Below are 19,427 nucleotides of genomic sequence, written 5' to 3'. Positions count from 1 at the left end.
TAACAAAACTCACTGAAAGGTTTAGAAAGAAGAGTAATAACAAGTTAAAAAAAATGCATTTGAGGAAGATCACTCAAGTCTACCTTTTATCACCAATGCCCAAGTATGTCAGACACAAGCCTAAACAGTAAAATCCAAGATGAGTAAAATACAGGTTCTGCCCTCAACTTAAGGAAAGAAACACTAAACAAAGTATTGACAATACATGCAGTAAGAAAAAAAAGTTATAGAAATATATATAAGATATATAGAAATATTACAGAGCAGGGAATAATTCAAAAGTAGTAATCCTGGGGCTCCTGGGTGGCTCAGTGGGTTAAGCCTCTGCCTTCAGCTCAAGTCATGATCTCAGGGTCCTGGTTTCGAGCCCCACATTGGGCTCTCTGCTCAGGAGGAAGCCTGCTTCCCCCTCTCTCTGCCCGCCTCTCTGCCTACTTGTGATCTCTCTCTGTGTCAAATAAATAAATAAAATCTTTTTTTTTAAAAAAGTAGTAATCTTTAAAGAAACAGAACAAAATCCAGAATTCAACAATGTATAATTCACACTATGTGGTATCACATGACATACTAGACATTCAAAGAATGAGGGAAAAAAATCAATCAATTGAAACAGACCAATAAATGATAATGATGGGATTAGTAAACAATGACTTTACAAAAATGCATACAAACTCTGGAGAAAACACTAAATACATGAGGTAGTAGCCAATAGGAGAAACAGAATAAGATACTAAAAAGTACTTAATAAATCCAAAAGAAGTCAGGAAAAGACAAAAGAAGAAGAAAAGGTAAAACAAGAGAAAAACAAACAGCAAGATGATAGACATAAAAATAACCGTAACAATAATTATGTTAAATGTAAATAGCCTAAATTAATTAAATGACAGGGAGTATCTGACTGAATCTTAAAAAGCAAGACCTAACAATAATATATGCTATCTGCAAAAAATTGAAGAGTAGTTGCCTTAGGGTCAAGGAGAGAAAGAGTAGTGTATCACAAAACAATAATGGCAACGTGAGGGGGCCAAAGAAGGTTGAGATTTAAATAAGAGGCTACTTTTAATCAGTAACAGCCAAGATATCATTCCTACAAAAACCTGAAAACAATGCACTGAGACTACACATGACACTATCTGTTCCTTAAGGCTTCAATTTACTTTAAAATATTGATTTTTCAGGGCACCTGGGTGGCTCTGTCACTTAAGTGCCTGCCTTCAGCTCAGGTCACAAGCTCAGGGTCTTGGGATGCAGGCCCACACTGGATTCACTGCTCCACAGGAGGTCTGCTTCACCCTCTTCTTCCGCCCCTCTCCCTGCCCACTGTGCTCATATTCTTTCCCCCATCCTCTCCCTCGCTCAAATAAATAAAAATCTTTAAAAAAAATATTGATTTTCAATCTACATTCTCATAGTCAATGCTCTTGTAACAAGCCCCATATAACCAATCTGCCAAAACTCAAGCTACCCCGTCCCTAAATAGAACATAATGACTAATGCAGGACTGAAAGCTCCCAATTAGCCCCTCTGTTGTACGCACATGTGAGTTTTATTTGTTCTCAAACCCATTGACACCAGTTGTAATTACTATTGTAATTGATCTTTTTCTTTTTGTAATTGATCTTGAAATAATTTTTATTACTATTATTTTTTAAGGAGGCTCCACACCCAGTGTGGAGCCAATGCAGGGCAACTCACAACCTGAGATCAAGACCTGAGCTGAGATCAAGAGTCAGATGCCTAACAAAATGAGCCACCCAGGCACCCCAAAATGAAATAATTTTTAAACCAACATAATGAATACAAAAGAATTATGCCTTGGAGGGAAGTGGGGATGGAAACATATAGTCAAATAAAGCCCTGTAAGTCTGCTTTTACTTTTTTGCATTTTTTATTTAAACTGAATTGATTACCATATAATGTATTAGTTTCAGATGTAGAGTTCAGGGATTCTTCAGTCTTATATAATACTTACTGCTCATTATATCATGTGCCATCCTTAATGTCCATCACCCAATTACCTCATCCCCTCACCCCTATCCCCTCTATAATTCCGCTTTTAGATGAAATATGTCCCCCTCCTAGCATTTTCCAAAGCTTATCAGGAAGTTTCTAAATCCTTTTTCACTAAAAGTAAATAGAAGATACCTCTTAATTATAGTCATCAAAATTCTGACTCCCTTGCTGGGGAGTGGGAGTGGGGAGGGATAGGGTGGCTGGGTTATGGACATTGGAGAGGGTATGTGCTATGGTGAGTGCTGTGAAATGTGTAAGCCTGATGTTTCAAAGACCCTTACCACTGGGGCAAATAATACATTATATGTAAATTTTAAAAATAAATTAAAAATTCTGACTCTCTTTGAAATTGATTTTTAATTATACAGAATTTTTAATAAACTCTGACTTATTTAAAAATACCCCAATAAAACTAAGAAAACATAGGAAAACTGCCACTTGCTCAGATATCACTGCAGCTCTGAAATATTACAAAAAGGTATAGGTGTTATTTCATTCTTTGAATAATAAAACCGCTCATGCTGAAAATACAACTGAGGGCACATGGGTCGTTCAGTCAGTTGAGTGACTCTTGATTTCAGCTCAGGTCTTAATCTCAGGTTAGTAAATTTGGGCCCTACCATACACTTAACGATGGGTGTGGAGCCTACTTAAAAAACAACAAAAGTGGGCGCCTGGGTGGCTCAGTGGTTTAAGTCTCTGCCTTCGGCTCAGGTCATGGTCTCAGGGTCCTGGGATCGAGTCCCGCGTCGGGCTCTCTGCTCAGCGGGGAGCCTGCTTCCTCCTCTCTATCTCTCTGCCTGCATGTCTGCCTACTTGTGATCTCTGCCTGTCAAATAAATAAATAAAATCTTAAAAAAAAAAAAAAAAAAAAACAACAACAACAACAAAAGTGGCAGCAGCTCTTTCTGCCCACGGGTCCTGTCCCCAAATAAAATCACTTTTTGTACCCCCTCTCAAAAAAAACCACCATTAGCACCTGGGTGGCTCAGTGGGTTAAAGCCTCTGCCTTCAGTTTGAGTCATAATCCCAGGATCCTGGGATTGAGCCCCACATGGGCTCTCTGCTTTGCAGTGAGCCTGCTTCTCCCCCTCTCTCTCTGCCTGTCTCTCTGCCTGCTTGTGATCTCTGTCTGTCAAATAAATAAATAAATAATCTTTTTTTAAGAAGTGTTTAAAAAAATGTCTTTAAAAAAAAAAAACCACCACAACAACAAAAGTAAAAACAAAAAATTTTAACTTAAAAATTTTAAAAATTAAAAAAAAAGGAACACACAACTGAAGGGTGCCTGGCTGGCTCATCAGAAAAACATGCAACTCTTGATCTCAGGGTTTTGAATATAAGCTTCAGAGTGGGTGTAGAGATTACTTAAAATAAACTGAAAAAAAGGAAAAAGAAAAAAAAACAACTGAATAGAGCTACAGATATGTTTTAATAAGGTATTGTGGTAATGAAAAAGATAATGGTATTGGAAAATGAATTATTAGGAACCAAAAATTTCTAATTCTTTAAAACCAAGTTACATTAAAAAAAACAAAACAAAACAAGTTACATTCAAAAACAACTAAAACCATTATCAGGAATACACATATAAAAATACAATAAAAAAAGTTTAAAAAGGAATGAGAATATGGTTGTCTTACTTTGTATTGCTTTAACTACAATCTATGCACTTGTATTTGAACAAAAAGAAAATTAATGGAATGATGCACAGCAGTCAAGCCATAGTAACAGCAGTTACCTCAGGAGAAAACATTCTTGGTACATGCCTTCTGAAAGATTTTTGCAATCATCTCCTATTAAGTATCTCTTGTAATGGCAGGGAAGTATTAGGTTTTGTGCTGGATAAATTCATTATAACATATCTGATATCCAATTTTTAAAGAGTCTGGTAATATTCAAATCTACAGTTGACCCTGAACATTGCAGAGGTAAGCACACAACAATCCCCACCTTGCGCAACAGAAAATCCAAGCATTAACTTCTGACTCCCAAAACACTTAACTACTAGTAGCCTACTGCTGACTAGAAGCCTTACCCATAATATAAACAGTCAAGTAACACATATTTTGTATGTTATATGTATTATATACTGTCTTCTTACAATATAAACATGTCATTTCTAAAGGCTCATGTCAAAGGTAACTAAACAATCATTACACAGCTATTACTACTTACTGAAAATCTACTCTGTGTCACCTATTCACCTTATATAAGGCTAGGTTAAGTATTTTACACAAAGCCAGTTATATAGAAAAAAAAAAAAAAAACCAGTATCAACTACAGCAAGTCTGTCTGGCCCCAAAGTCAGTGAACCATAGTATTTTCTCCAACATTTTTCATAAGAACACATAACCTAACAGAGCTCTAAGTGGGTCCCATAAAACATAACAGAATCTAGGAGCCGAGAAGAGCTACCTCTCTGAGCTAATGAATGCTTCACCTCCACCCTTCCATTCTCCAGGAAGAAAGAGATTAGTTTATTAAAGATTGTAATGACAAAAAGAAAAAATGAGAGAAAATAAAATACAGAACTTCTCCCAGGTAGTTTCTTTATAACTTAAAAAAGCAGTAAAACTTACACTTCTAGCAAGAAGTATGAAGTGCCTCTGTGTTATCAAATTTTAAAATACTTGCCAAAATGTGTAAGTGAAAATTTTATCTTACAAAACTATAATTTTATATTTTCCTTATTATAAATGAGATCAAGTGTCTTTTCATATTTTCAGGAGTTAAGTATTTGTATGTCATTTTCTGTAATTTGCTTTTTCATATGCTTTGCAAATTTTCAGCTGTTTTCGCTTTTCTTATTAATTGGTATGAATGTTTCCACATTAGGAAAACGAATAATTTGTGATATAAGTTGCAATTTTTTCCCCATTTGTCACTTGCCTTTTATTTTTTTCTTCAGGCAGAAAAACTGTATTTTATATAGCTGAATTTACTAATATGCTACTTCAAAGCTTCTAGAGTTGTCTGTAATGGTTAAGAGGCCTTCACCATTCTGAGATTATAAAAGAACTCTATGTGCTTGAGTTTTTTGCCACTAATACTTTATGATTAATTTTTCATTTATAATGCTTTGATCCATCTGGAATTTATTGTATATGAGGCAGGAATCCAAATTTATGTGTTTTTTTTTTCAAAATGGCTTATTATTGACTCAGTTTAATTTACTTAGTAACTCATTTTTTTTTACTTAAATTGAAGAGCTCTCTTTATCAAACGAAAAGAATGCTTTATAGATTTAGATGCATTTTCTATTCTGTTTTTTTCTAGTTATAAGCACATACCACTCTGTTTGCATATAGTTAGTTTCATAATGTGGTTTAATAAATTACAAAGGCAGTATTTATTATGATTTTTTCCTAGAATTTTTGTCTGTATTTGGCCAACCAACTGATAATATTGGGAGCTTTGACTTCGTTATGTTGTTGGTTTTTTCTATTCAAGAATATGGCAGAACTTTCTGCTTGTTTAAATGAGTATCTTCTGTGTTGTTCAGTATTTTAAAGTTTTCTTCTCATAGATGGTGTCCATTACTTGTTAAGTTTGTCTTTAGTACTTCAGGTATTTTGTTACTTCTATTAAAGTTTGTTGTTGGTTTTTGTTTTTTTGTTTTGTTGTTTTTTTTTTTTTTTTTTTAAAAAAAAAAAAAAAAAAAGGCAGTACAAGTAGATCATGCTCAAAGACCAAAAATTCTAAACTCTGGCTATTCAATTCCGATACAACTCAGCAGTGCTTTTTGTAAAACTTAAGGCTATATAACAGCACTAAATTACTTCAACAGATAATCTACATTTTCCAAAAATTCCCAATAAAAAACCATGACTCATTTTAAGTTAAAAAGAGAAAAGAAAATCCTAAATGATGAAATAATAATAAATGTAATTCTGTACCCCTTGAAGATTTTTAGTAGGCCAAATTCTAATATTAATGCCAATAAATTAGTATAGAATTATTTTCTGAGGAATTTGAGAGGCAGGGCAAGGGGTCGGGGGTAGGGAAGGAAAAAATGAAACAAGTTGGGATCAAGAACCAGGGTCCTGGGATTGAGCCCTGCATCAGGCTCTCTGCTCAGAGGGGAGCCTGCTTCCTCCTCTCTCTCTGCCTGCCTCCCTGTGATCTCTGTCAAATAAATAAATAAAATCTTTTAAAAAGGCTCAGGTCATAATCCCAGGGTCCTGGGATCGAGCCCCACATCGGGCTCTTTGCTCGCCAGAGAGCCTGCTTCCCCATCTCTCTCTCTGCCTGCCTCTCTGCCTACCTGTGATCTGTCTGTCAAATAAATAAATAAAATCTTTAAAAAAAAAAAAAAAAAGATGGGATCAAGAGGGAGACAAACCGTAAGAGACTCTCAATCTCACAAAACAAACTGAAGGTTGCTGGGGGTCGGGGGTAGGGAGAGGATGGTTGGGTATGGACATTGGGGAAGGGTATATGCTATGGTGAGTGCTGTGAAATGTGTAAGCCAGATGATTCACAGACCTGTACCCCTGGGGCAAATAATACATTATATGTTAATAAAATTAAAAAATAAAAAAATTTTTAAAAACTCTTTACAAAGATCACTTTTCTGCTAACTTCCCTATAAATTTAAAACAGGGTTTTAACTGCAAACATTTTTATAAATTATTAAACCATGTGGGTACATTTGAAATATATACCTTTTTTAAGGACCTTGCTTCTTAAAGAAAGAATACAGAAGGCTACTCAAAAAATAATTTTTCTGCTCTTCTACCTTCCACTTATATATCACCAATCTATTTTTATAAACTTACATCCTATCATCACCCAGTACATATCATTCACCACAACCAAATTGGAATACCAAGTCTCTAAACATTTACTGAGTCCAACTTAATCTGCTAAAGATCATACTGACAAGAAAAGAAGAATACTAGGCTTTATGTTGGATGAATTTTCATTGTTTAACATGTCTAGCATCCCATTATCAAAGAACCTTAATAAAATTCAAGTCTATTACAAGGTAAAAGAGAAAACACATAAACAAATTTCCAAAAGTTCCTATCAAACATAATGAAATAATTATTGCACATTAATAATGCTGAGAACAGCCATAACAACAAAATAACCAAACAACAATTACAATAGCGCTTTACGACTATGTGTACTGTGTGCTCAAGTAATCCTCACTGCTTGGAATGAATGGTGTCTTCTCCCACTGTCACCTATCAAAATCCTTCATTTTTCTTCAAGATTCAATTCAGTGTAATTTCTTTTTTTCTTTCTGTTTTTTTTGGGGGGTTTTGGTTTGTTTGTTTGTTTTTTAAGCAGGTGCTCCCTCCATGTCCAACATGGGGCTTGAACTCACAATCCTGAGATCAAGAGTGAGATGCTCTGGTGACTGACAGAGCCAGGCACCCTTCCTCATTAAATTTCCTGATCATTTACTACAACTGAATGAGAGATGTCTTCTATCTCCTCTGATACCCACAGAATCTCTATACGACATCCCTTAAAGAGTGTACACAGATAATACACAGCAATGGAATATGGTATATTTTATTTTGTTCTCTATTACAAGCCCTTGAGGGAAAAACTATCTTATTTTTCATCTACTAAAATCTTGGAAAATTTGTAAGCATTTGCTGACTATTGATTAAACTCAACATTCTGGGCACCTGGGTGGCTCAATAAGTTAAGTGTCTGCCTTTGGCTGAGGTCAGGATTCCAGAGTTCTGTGATAAAGTCCCACTCAGGCTCCCTGCTCAGTAGTGAGTCTGCTTCTCCCTCTGCCTTCCCCCCACTTTGTGCATATGCACGCACACTCTCTCTCTCTGAAAAATAAACAAAAATTTTTTAAAAAAAATAAACTCTAAATGTTCTTCCATATTTCACAAAGAATTTAAATGGACTGAAATTAAACTCTGAGCTCAACTTATATTGTTCTAATGCTTTGAAGTAAGACAGATTCTGGTTAACTCTTTCAGTTAAACAAATCAGCTAAAAAGGAATGACTTAAATTGAAATTTTTATATTCTATTTGAGAATGTGAACATGTCCACTTCTTAATATTCTGCAACTAATTACTTACCTGAGACCATGGTCTGTGATCTGATAACATCCAGACAGACTGAGAAACAGAAGTACACGTCCAGTCTCTTGATCAGATTTTTCACTCCCAGAGTAAATTAAGTCTTGTCCTCTAAGCAATCTAGTCCTTGATGCTTTTTTACACAATGTAGAAGACTCTGGGAGTGCTGACATAGTTCTTAGAGCTGTTCCTGTACAACAAAATGAATGACCACAATATGCAAAGGCTGGGGAAGCACAATGCTGCTGCCAACAGACACTAGTCCTTAATCCAACAATATCTTTACTGTAACAACCAGAGGAGGAACAACTAAAGTTGGATGCTGTTTCCATTACACAAAGACTTTCAACATTTCTATGTCTCCATTCTACAGCATCTTCAATATCAGCCAAATCTTCAGCATCTAACATCCACACATATGGAGAAGTGAAACTGTCAGAAGAAACGGTCTTAGTCCAGGGGTGTTCATTATCCATTTCTTCTCCAATACCTTTGTTAGTTAAATCGTGCAAACAAGTGTATTGCTTGGTAGACTGCATGGTAATGTCTTTATTTTTCCATGTAGTCGAAGTAATTTTGCTCGTAGTTTTTAAAAGGCCACTCTGATGAGATGTCAGAATTCCAAGGGCTCTAGAAATCTTCTCTAGAGCCACATCTGTGATTTTTTCACATCCAGACAGATCAAGATGCCGAAGACTCTGGCAGCAACCAAGCCAAGACCAACTGTAATTAAGAAATAATAGGACTATTAGTGGATATTGTTAAAATCTTCAAAAGCATTTGATTATATGTGAATAGACAGAAACTAAAAGATTTAAAATCTAATATAATCAAATATTTACTGAGTACCTATTGTCAGGCATCATTTTAGAAACTAGGACTTAGAAAAGACAGTAAGAGTAATTAGAGTTTAAGATTATTGCTACCCTTCCATTATAAGGGTAGGAGGACAAAGATACAAAAAGGAGAGATTTCACATATTATTCCAACAAGTAACCAGGGGAGGAAAGGCTGTACACACACCAAAGAGAATAACTAATTAAAGGAGGAAGATCCAGAAGAAACAAACTCTAGGAATTCGGATAGAATTAGCCATAGCCAGAGAAGGGTACACCTCTCCCTCTGAAACAGGAAGAGAGATACTGATATAAATGCTAGAGGGGGACAGAGAAGGGTGAGGTAGAATAAGAAAGAAAGTGATGGTATCTAAGGAAATAAAACCTATGAAGACTGTAGCTTGAGGAAAATGTTATAGTTCCAGAATATGAAGAATGTAAGAGAAAGCTTTGCCAAATGGCATTTGGAGCCCAAATGAAACTGGAAACTTCTTAAAAATATATAATGCCAATCTACATTGACTGCCCAGCAAGGCTCAAAGGTCTAGACACAGTAGAGGATTATAAAGATGAAAGGATGATGCAAATTGAATTTTTGGATCAGCTGGATCCTATGAACAAGAAGCAAAGAACTGGAGGGTGCTATCAAGTTAAGTCACATATGACTTAGATCTAATAGTAAAAAATTATAGTACAATTAAACTGCAATTATGGAAATAAGAAACTACAGAACAATTCTACTAATACATAGGTTGAAATCATTATACTGAAATGTCCAAAAAATAACTAACCTGTCAAATGCAGAATCTGAAATGTCAGTCTGGGTCAGATCCAGATGCTCCAAGTTAGGACAAAGTTCTAAAATCTGCCTAACCTGGTGGGGCGGGGTTGGGGGGGGGGGGATTAAGAAAGACATAACTTTTAGTAAATAACTTTCAGTAAATAACATAAGTCAGTGGTTCTCAAGCGTTTGTGCATGTAAAAAATCACTTCAGTTCGCATTACAAATACATATTCTGGACTCAAAACTCTGGACAACCTGTTTTCATAACCATGAGATTAGACCCAAGAAATTTACATTTCTAAGGAATACCCAAGGAGATTCTGATGGAGGACAAGACACACTTTTAAGACAGTGTGATTTAACCTCACTTGCCTGTTTTACCAAGTCTTACATATAAAGAAACATTAAAAAAAACTGGGCTTCATCATTGAACTTAGTATCTGTGAAACTAAGTAAATTGTTTAACCTCTCCTGGTCTCTGTTTCCTTTTCTATAATGTGTAGAGGGTACCTATATACCAAAACTACTAAGAAAATTGAAATGAAATAACATAAAAATTTAGCAGTGTATGGCTGCCCATGGGAAGGCACTCTCCTGAGTAAACAGCTATTTTTTTTTCCTTCATTAAATTCAGGAATAAGTAAACCAAATTTAGATCACTGCTACTTTTTCTTAATACCCAAACTAATACTAATTTATACATACCATTTTGCTGGAAACTGCAGAGCTGTATGCTAATACTATAGTTTTTACTGAAGTTCCGACATATGGTAGAACATTATGAATTAAGCCATGAAGTAAACGTTTTTCCATTTGCGCAATGCTGATAGCAATTGATTCCTCTGCAGACTCTTCTGTAAAATGAATTAAAAAATCTAAGAATTTGATACCAGTAATTATATTAGGCTACTCAAGGAATCACCAAGTCATTAAATATGAAATACTTTTTGCTTTTTTTTTTTTTTAAGTAGGCTCCATGTCCAGTGTACAGCCCAGTGCAGGGATTGAACACATTACCCTGAGATCAAGACCTGAGCTGTGATCAAGAGTCAGGTGCCTATCCAGCTGGGTCAACCAGGTCAACCCCTTTTCTTTCTCTTTTTTTTTTTAATACTTTATGCTATTCTTAAACTCCCTTATATATGTAAAGCAACTTCAATGGATAAGATCTCACTCACCAGAACTTAATATTTAACAGGTCTGACATCAACTAAAAAGGGACAGAAGGGAAAAAAAAAACTTTATAATGAGCATGAAAGTTTTTTTTCACTTGCTTTGAGGCTGAAGGTGATGAGTAAATATAGCAGAGACAGAAAAAATAACTTCAGCTTCAGGAACTTGAAAAAGTTTTGGAAAAATATTGAGTATTTAAAAGAACAGTAGAAGCTCTTCAAGAAAAAATCAAAAGAAAAATAACTATGATAAAAAGTATCATTTGTTATTTTAGAAAAATAAAAGGGACATGGAGCTAAAAAGGGTTTAAAACAATTGAATGAGCCTGGTCATAACAAATCAAGTAAAAGTAAAGTACGTTAGAATTTTTAAGTGTGGTTTTTGGTTTTTGCTTAGTAACTTCTGTAGAACCTAGATGTTTACAATAGGATGCCACACTGTTAACAACCAACACCACAAAAACACTACAAACTCCAATTTGATATAAATGAAAAAAATATGCCAACTAAACCAAAAAGAATGAATTAATAATTGTATTACCTTTCTCAGGGCACTATTATTATTACGCTTACCTAAAGATGTAACCTGAATATCTCTAACAGTTTAACAGAATTAAGAAAGTCTCATTTTTAAGAAAGTCTCATTTAAAATAAAACTGAGTGTAGCTTACGAAAGAAATATTTTAAAAAATTCTGCATTTGTGACTAATGGTTCCATATTTACAGATTTACCTAAATTTCTTATTTATTAGTCAGACATATGTAAAGTACAAAGATAAAAATGACTTTTGGCAAACCCTATTTATCCTATGGTGATTTTATTCCCAAATAATTCTTTTGTTTCTGTGGTCCTCCCTATCTAAATCTGTTTTACTGGGAAATCCTTAAAAAAAATTTTAAAAATTAAGAAATTAAATATCCTATGAGGAACAATATCTTCCTGCAAGACTAGAAAAGACAACTAAACTGAAAAAGCACTAATATAAAATATAGGTGGTAGATCCAAAGTTTAGTCTTAGCTACACCAAACAGCTGAACGGATATATTACCTTAACACGGCTCAATCATTACAGCCTTAACCTTTCCTTTTCAATGTGAATGCTTATTGATAAGCCTTCTTTGGTTATTTCCTCAAGTGCTGAGACAAATAGACTAAGTTTGGTAAAGACTTTAAAGCTCACATGGGTTTTGCTCAAACTTCTGAGGAGACCTTAGTCACCCTATTTAAAATTCTAGTTTCTTTCCTCTCTTCCTCCATGGCTCCTGACACTATCCAACACAGCATATATATTTTGCCTGTGTTTATCATTTATCTTCCCTCTTTTTTTTTTTTTATATTTTATTTATTTGAGAGAGGAGAGAGAGGGAGTTAAAAAGCAGGGGGAGGGGCAGAGGGAGCTGGAGAGAAAGAAGCAGATTCCTGGCTGAGCAAGGAGCCCCATGTGGGGCTTGATCCCGGGACCCTGAGATCAAGATCTGAACCAAAAGGGAGATGCTTAACTGACTGAGCCACCCAGAGGCCCCTCCCCTCTCCAAATTGTAAGGCCAAGGATTTTTTTTTTCCTATTTTGTTCGCTATTAACCTCATGCCCAAGAAAGTTCTTGCCACAGGGTGAGCATATCACCCTATCTAGCTGAAACAGACCTCTTTCTTGTGTAGCATCCTCTAAATGTTCAAAACCATAACACAATGTAGCGACTTCATTTCACAGATCTTTATATTTATAGTCCTCCTTTTCTACGTTTGGTTCTTTGCCAAAATTTTTTTTTAAAGATTTATTTATTTATTTGGGCGGGGGAGAGGGTAAGAAACTCAAGCACATTCCCTGCTGAGCAAAGAACCTGACGTGGGCCTGGATCCCACCCTGAGATTAACACCTGAGCAGAAACCAAGAGTCTGACACTTAGCCAACTGCACCATCTAGGCGCCCCCAGCTTAGTATTTTTTAAATGAGCAAGTTATACATAAAAATTCCCTACAGTTTCAGTTTTACCAGGTATTAGAATGTCTTGTCCATTTTTTTTAACTCTTTCACTGTCTTTTAGTAATTATCTCCTACAATAGTACCTAAGAATTTTTCTCTTCCTCCTGTATACTCCCAAATAGCGTCTTTCTGCACCTCTACTGTGGCATTTTTAATTATATACCTTGAATTAAGAATTACCTATTCTAACTTCTCTGCCAGATGAGTTCTTTAAGAATAAAGTCTTAGTCACCCTTCAATTCTCCCACAGTACTTATAGAATGGCTAGACTAGTTATTATAATCCCTTGTCATTTACAGAGAATTTTCATATATACATAACTTAATTCCACATTAACATTGTGAAGCAAGTAGTATGATGGTTTACAAATGAATAAACAGATTCAACAGCTTCATGCTCCTTCCTCTAAACCACGATGACTCAATAAATAATGCTGAACTGATCAAATAAAATGGTCCTAAAAGACACACCATAAACTACGAAGTGCTATATAATGAATGTACATTACTTCAATAAGGAGAATAGCCATTATTTTCTGATTTAAGTATTTAAATATAACAGATGGGAAAAAATCCTATATACACTTAAACAGAATAAATTTTAAGTTTGCTTATTATTCTTTCAAATTTTACAAAGTAGTAGGCTTATAAACTCCAATTTCTTTAAAAGACACAAAATATGCAAATCTTAACACCTAATAATTTATAAGCACTTAACTGTTAAGTATATTAATTACTAAAGCACCACGTACGCATTTTAATTCCAAACGCAGCTTACCAGATTCATCTATATCAGCATCTTCATCCCACTCCTGAAAAGCACGACTTTCATCTTTTCTATTTTTCACCCATTCCTCATCAGGTTCAGTATCAAGTTCAGTTGCTGGACCACTATACCAGTCACCTACTCAACAAATAAATAAAAGGAACAAAGTAAGATTAGACCAGCTACCATTAAAAAAAAAATTTACCTATTTACAATAAAAATCTCTGCACACAGAAAATACTTGAGCTCTAGGCAATGGGCCAGCAATTGTTAGAAATGTTCAATTATGGTTTAAAAATTACACTTAAATAATATGCAAGGGAATTTCAGACATACTAAAAAGAATTATGAAAAATAATTATCAATAGTCTTACATGCAATTTTAGAAATCATTGAAAAGAACTTAACCTTTTTCCCCTACTGTGGCTTCACACTGGCACCAGCAATACCCTCCAAATGATGATAGCTAATAAACAAAAGTAAGCAAAGACTTTCTGCTCAATAGTGAATAGTCGGCAATTCAGCAATAGATAGGAACATAGTCAAAGGGGAAAGATTAAGGTAAAGCTAAATCATAAATGTAAAGATCCTGGAGATTAAATTATACAACTGTGAAGTAAGAGACAATGCAGAATTAATTTACTGAACTCTTAACATTACATCTAAATTACAATTTCTCAATCTTAACAGTACTGACATTCTGGGCTGGGTAATTCTTTGCAGTGGGGAGCTGTACTGTGCATTGTAATACGGTGTTTAGCATAAACCCTGGCCTCTACTCACTGCAGGCTAGTAAAATCCCCCCAAATGGGACAAACAAAAATGTCTCCACAGACATTTCAAAATGTTCCCTGGATGGTGGTAAAAATAAATTCTGATTGAGAGACACTAGAAACAAACACCATAAATAAATTAAAAAAAAAAATTTTTTATTGAAACTTTTTGTTTAAACATTAAAAAACAGAGAAGCATATTTAAGATCGGTTAAGATCACAGAAGTCTCAGCACTTTTACATTTGCTCTTTACATCAAATAGTACCTAATTATGTGTTAATCCCTATTAATTAGTTATAAATAGTTTAAAATATAGCTGAACAAGAAAGTATTAAATATATCCATATTTCTCTCGACTTCTCACTTAATATTTCATTTTCCTCAAATAGGAAAATTATTCTACATAAAAATAATAATTCTGGGGCGCCTGGGTGGCTCAGTCGGTTAAGCGGCTGCCTATAGCTCAGGTTGTGATCCCAGGGTCTTGAGATAGAGCCCCACATCAGGCTCCCTGCTCGGTGAAGGGAGAGCCTGCTTCTCCCTCTCCCTCTGCCTGCCACTCTGCCTACTTATGCACTCTCTCTCTGTCAAATAAAAAAAATAAAATCTTTAAAAAATAATAATAATTCTAATCATTTAGTAAGTCCACTCAATACTTCAAACAGCTTTGCTAAAAAATTATCTAAGAAGTTATTTTAAAGATGCTATATATTAACGTAAAAAGTAAAAATTTTTAAATTTCAATTTATAATTATGTGAGAAATATATATTTCCATGTCAAAATGACAAATTACAGACAACAAAAAAATTTCATTTAAATGTGAAGTTAAAAGAGTCATTTAGAAGAAACTGTTTTAATTCAGTTTCATACAAGAAAAATGTATGCCATATTATTTGCTTTTACTCCATGACTGCACTATATGCTCATGAAAAAGAAATTTTCTTTAATTGTTTACAAGTAAAAGTAACTTATCACAATGAAATAAATATGAAATTGTGATTTAGGATGAGGCATTACCAATCACCAAAAATTATGCTGAAGACAAAAACAGAGTCAGTTATTCTCAGCCACTACCAAGGCAGCCCTAATGGTGCTTCATCTTTAAATTTTATAGAATTTATTCTCTACTTTTTTATACAATTATTTAAATCTGTTCTGACAACCTATTAATTTCATTTTAACTCCAAACACAGGCAAAAGCAGGAAGAAGTAGCATTTAAAAAGTAGCATAATGAATACCCATCACCTCATCACCGATCTTCAACAATTATCAACATTTTGCCAATTATTTTACATTCTCTCCCCAATTTTTTTCCTAATTATTTTAAAAGAAATAGCACACATCACATAAATCACCCATGAATACATCAGCATTGCTAGTTTTTCAAAAGTGTATACAAAAAACACATCATCTAACTGTAAAATCTACTTTTTGGTCAACCTCTCAGAATTTCCCTCCCTGACCCTGCTTATTAATGTCTACAAGTAATCACTTAGAAAAACGGATTGAAGTATTTTTAAAACAAACTAAAAGTTTCATTTACCTACCTCTAGCCCAATGAACAGGGTAAAGATGTTTCCAAAGCGATCCAGTTTTTGCGAGCTGAGACCATTTAGTGCTTACTTGACTGCATCGACACAACTCTTGAGGATTAAGATAACTGAAAATTGACAGCATTACCTCAGGAGGAAGATGGGTTATACCTGTGGCTTGTTCTGACACTTCCGCTTCTGAAATAAAAAAATAAAAAAAACTTTACCATTAAAGGCTGTAAGAGCAAATGCAGTAAAAATTACAATCGCATTTCTATAAATAAAATCCAGTGCCTAAAGTCCACTTCTTCCTGCTTCCAAGATGTGAAAAGGAAATAACATGGATTAGTGGTAACATGGGGATGTTCAACTTGTTAAGAACCTGTAGGGTTAAACTATGAGGTCCCAAATCATACTTCATCAGTGGGAGCTACAATAATGAACACAGAATTGACTTCCTCTTACAAAGGCGTCACAGAAAAAACAATACTCACTCTGTAGCATAAGAAGCATCATTTGAAAAAGGAACCCAGCAGGTTATACAGCTTCAAGTATAGAGTCAGCCAGATTATGAGATCTCCAAGGCATTTTTAATGACACACACAAATCTCATAACACGTTCCATTCATGTATTAGGACTCCTGTCAATATTTTCCTTGTGCTCCCTCTTTGATTTTCACATTTGATATAAGAGGTCTGTGAAATCTAACTTCTGTAACCACAGGTAACCAAATCTACTTCTACTATTTGTGAGCCAGCTGAGACAATGTAATGTTAACATTTCTAATGCTCGTGTACATTTTTATCGGCAATCTTTTGTCAGCAACTATTTAAAAAAAATAGCCACTGAATGTCCAATTTCCTATAATAAATTACTGCAGTAGCAATTTTCCCAAAAAATGCAAATGAAGTGCTACAAGAAGAATACAAACTACAAGAGATTCATCAATAAGGACTGCAAAGAATTTGAGGTACCTTGTACACCTGATTTGCCCTCACAAAGCAACTTAAATACAGAAATGCTGTGATCACATAACTTTAACCCAACCTTTTTCAAATGGCAAATATTTAATCATAATACAGCTATAATTTGCTTTGAAGGAGTGGGAAAACTAAATGTAATAAGTATGATGCTTTTAAATCCCATGTGAGAATTACAATTAAACTAGACACAACAGGTCTTGGCTTGGTGTCGAAGGCACAAGCTGCATTTCAGAATGAAGCACACAAGCTTTATGGGTTTAATTATAGGCTCACCTATAAAAACATTTTTGTTTCAACATGCATCTCACCTACTTTGTTAAATAAAGAGAAAAGGACCAATTTCAAAGAATTTTAAGCTATTTTAACAGGGCTGTCACTGTTATTGCCCATCTAGAAGCAGAAAAGAAATTTTTACTAGCCTGAGGATGCCAATTTCCTTTAATAATGTTTTAAAAGGCAAAGCTATCAAAGATCAATAAGAATAAATATGAGGTGGGGCACCTGGGTGGCTCAGTGGGTGAAAGCCTCTGCTTTAGGCTCAGGTCATGATCCCAGGATCCTGGGATCAAGCCCCACATTGGACTCTCTGCTCAGCAGGGAGCCTGCTTCCCTTCCTCTCTCTGCCTGCCTCTCTGCCTACTTGTGATCTCTGTCTGTCATATAAATAAATAAAATCTTAAAAAAAAGAATAAGTATGAGGAAGTAGTCTATGAATTAAAAAGGCAAGCAGACTTTATTTGCACTTCTCATCTGTTTTCTTAAAGTAACAATACGTAGAAAAACAGTGTTCTCATACTTGCTCCCCTGTGTATTACTGGATATAAGCTAAGAGAATAACACATGGAAAAGGATGGAAATAAAGCTATAAGCATAACTTATTTTAAAAATGGATGGACAAAACAAGGAAAGATAAACAGTCACTATGGTCAATGTAGCTCCAAAAGCTGGATGATGGGGAGGAAAAAAAAAGAAAGTTGAATAATACTGCAAAAGTACTCTGTATATGATAGCTTTCACTGATTCTGACTGACCAAAATAATTTTTATTATTATTATTATTACTACATAAGTTCCTTTAAGAAACACTACACTGCATGTGGCCCAACATTACATTGCATATGGGATGTTAAATTATCATAAAACCACACCAAATTCTTAGAAACTACTGTCTTCGGGGCACCTGGGTGGCTCAGTTGGTTAAGCATCTGCGTTTGGCTCAGGTCATGATCCCAGGATCCTGAGATAGAGCCCCACATCAGGCTTCCTGCTCAGCAGGGAGTCTGCTTTTCTCTTTCTCTCTCTCTCCTTCTCTACCCCTCCCTACCACTTGTTCTCTCTCTCAAATAAATAAAATCTTAAAAAAAAAAAAAAGAAATTACTGTCTTCAACTAAATATACACTTGAAAATAAATGGCTTAAAATTTTCTTCAAACAGGGGCGCCTGGGTGGCTCAGTGGGTTAAGCCGCTGCCTTCGGCTCAGGTCATGATCTTGGAGTCCTGGGATCGAGCCCCGCATCGGGCTCTCTGCTCAGCAGGGAGCCTGCTTCCTCCTCTCTCTCTGCCTTCCTCTCTGCCTGCTTGTGATCTCTCTATCAAATAAATAAATAAAATCTTTAAAAAAAAAAAAATTTTCTTCAAACAAAATCTAAAGTTCTTATTAACAAGATGCAAATGGCCTCCAAACTTCTCACTATTTAAACATATGATCTCACCTTTATCTGACTTTTCATCCACAGAATATTTAAAAAACTTCTGTCGCTCCTCAGCTTGATTCCACAGGCTAAGACCTCTAAGGAGTTCTGCGGTGTCCTTCTGAGAGCAGTGTTGTGCAATCACTTTCTTCTTAATATCCTTAAGCTCTTCATAGGTAAAATATTCCATTAACATTGGCTGAAAAACCTAAATGAAACATTCATAAGGAAAGATGCTTGACTAATTTTGTTTACACCTTTTAATTAATGGCTCAATTGCAGTATTATGACCCCATATTTCCAAGAGAAAGAAATTTTGGTTATTTCCACCCAGTCAGCTTATCCAAAAAAGTGTAGAGAAGAATAACACCAAAAGGACCCTTCCTTCTATGGCTTCTCTGGCTAATAAATCCCAAGTAATTAAAAAGCATCAGAAGCAGAAGGTTTTCCTATGCAAAGCTGTCAAACACTCTTAAGCAGTCTCATATGGTTAGACATTTAGGTCAGTTAACTGCCTTCTGCTACTCCAGCAACTGAACTGTACCTCAGTAGGATCTCTAAATCACATAAGAAAGGTAAAAGGTACCCAGTGTACTAAGAACCCTAAAACTCAAAGCTCTACTGAGACCCTGAACTATCTACATTTCTTCTTTGAAACAGATGCTTAGTCCCAACCTCCAATTTACAGAATTACAATCTTTTAAGTAATGAAACCACGGGTTTGGTTTTTTTTTTTGGTTTTTTTTTTTTGGTTTTGTTTTTTTGTTGTTCCACACATAATTTTGATGAGCATCTCAGGTTAAGGAAACTACTCTAGGGACGCCTGGGTGG

At 35.0% G+C, this 19,427-nt stretch overlaps 1 protein-coding gene across 1 annotated transcript in view; it reads right to left on the bottom strand.

Moving 5' to 3' along the window:
• FBXL5 (F-box and leucine rich repeat protein 5) overlaps positions 1 to 19,427 on the bottom strand; it is a 42,309-nt gene that overhangs the window by 10,422 nt on the left and 12,460 nt on the right. Inside the window, exons 4-9 of the mRNA XM_032854705.1 lie at positions 18,618 to 18,804; positions 15,937 to 16,119; positions 13,626 to 13,751; positions 10,397 to 10,545; positions 9,699 to 9,781; positions 8,072 to 8,794 (exon numbers count right to left, since the gene is read on the bottom strand). Coding sequence (XP_032710596.1) covers positions 8,072 to 8,794; positions 9,699 to 9,781; positions 10,397 to 10,545; positions 13,626 to 13,751; positions 15,937 to 16,119; positions 18,618 to 18,804 — 1,451 coding nt within the window. The remainder of the gene's footprint in view (positions 1 to 8,071; positions 8,795 to 9,698; positions 9,782 to 10,396; positions 10,546 to 13,625; positions 13,752 to 15,936; positions 16,120 to 18,617; positions 18,805 to 19,427) is intronic.

The sequence above is a fragment of the Lontra canadensis genome, unplaced genomic scaffold (assembly GCF_010015895.1).
Source record: "Lontra canadensis isolate GAN:19392208 unplaced genomic scaffold, GSC_riverotter_1.0 scaffold1, whole genome shotgun sequence".
Lineage (NCBI taxonomy): Eukaryota > Metazoa > Chordata > Mammalia > Carnivora > Mustelidae > Lontra > Lontra canadensis.
The sequence above is the reverse complement of the archived record's forward strand: the minus strand, read 5'-3'. Positions and strand labels throughout refer to the sequence as shown.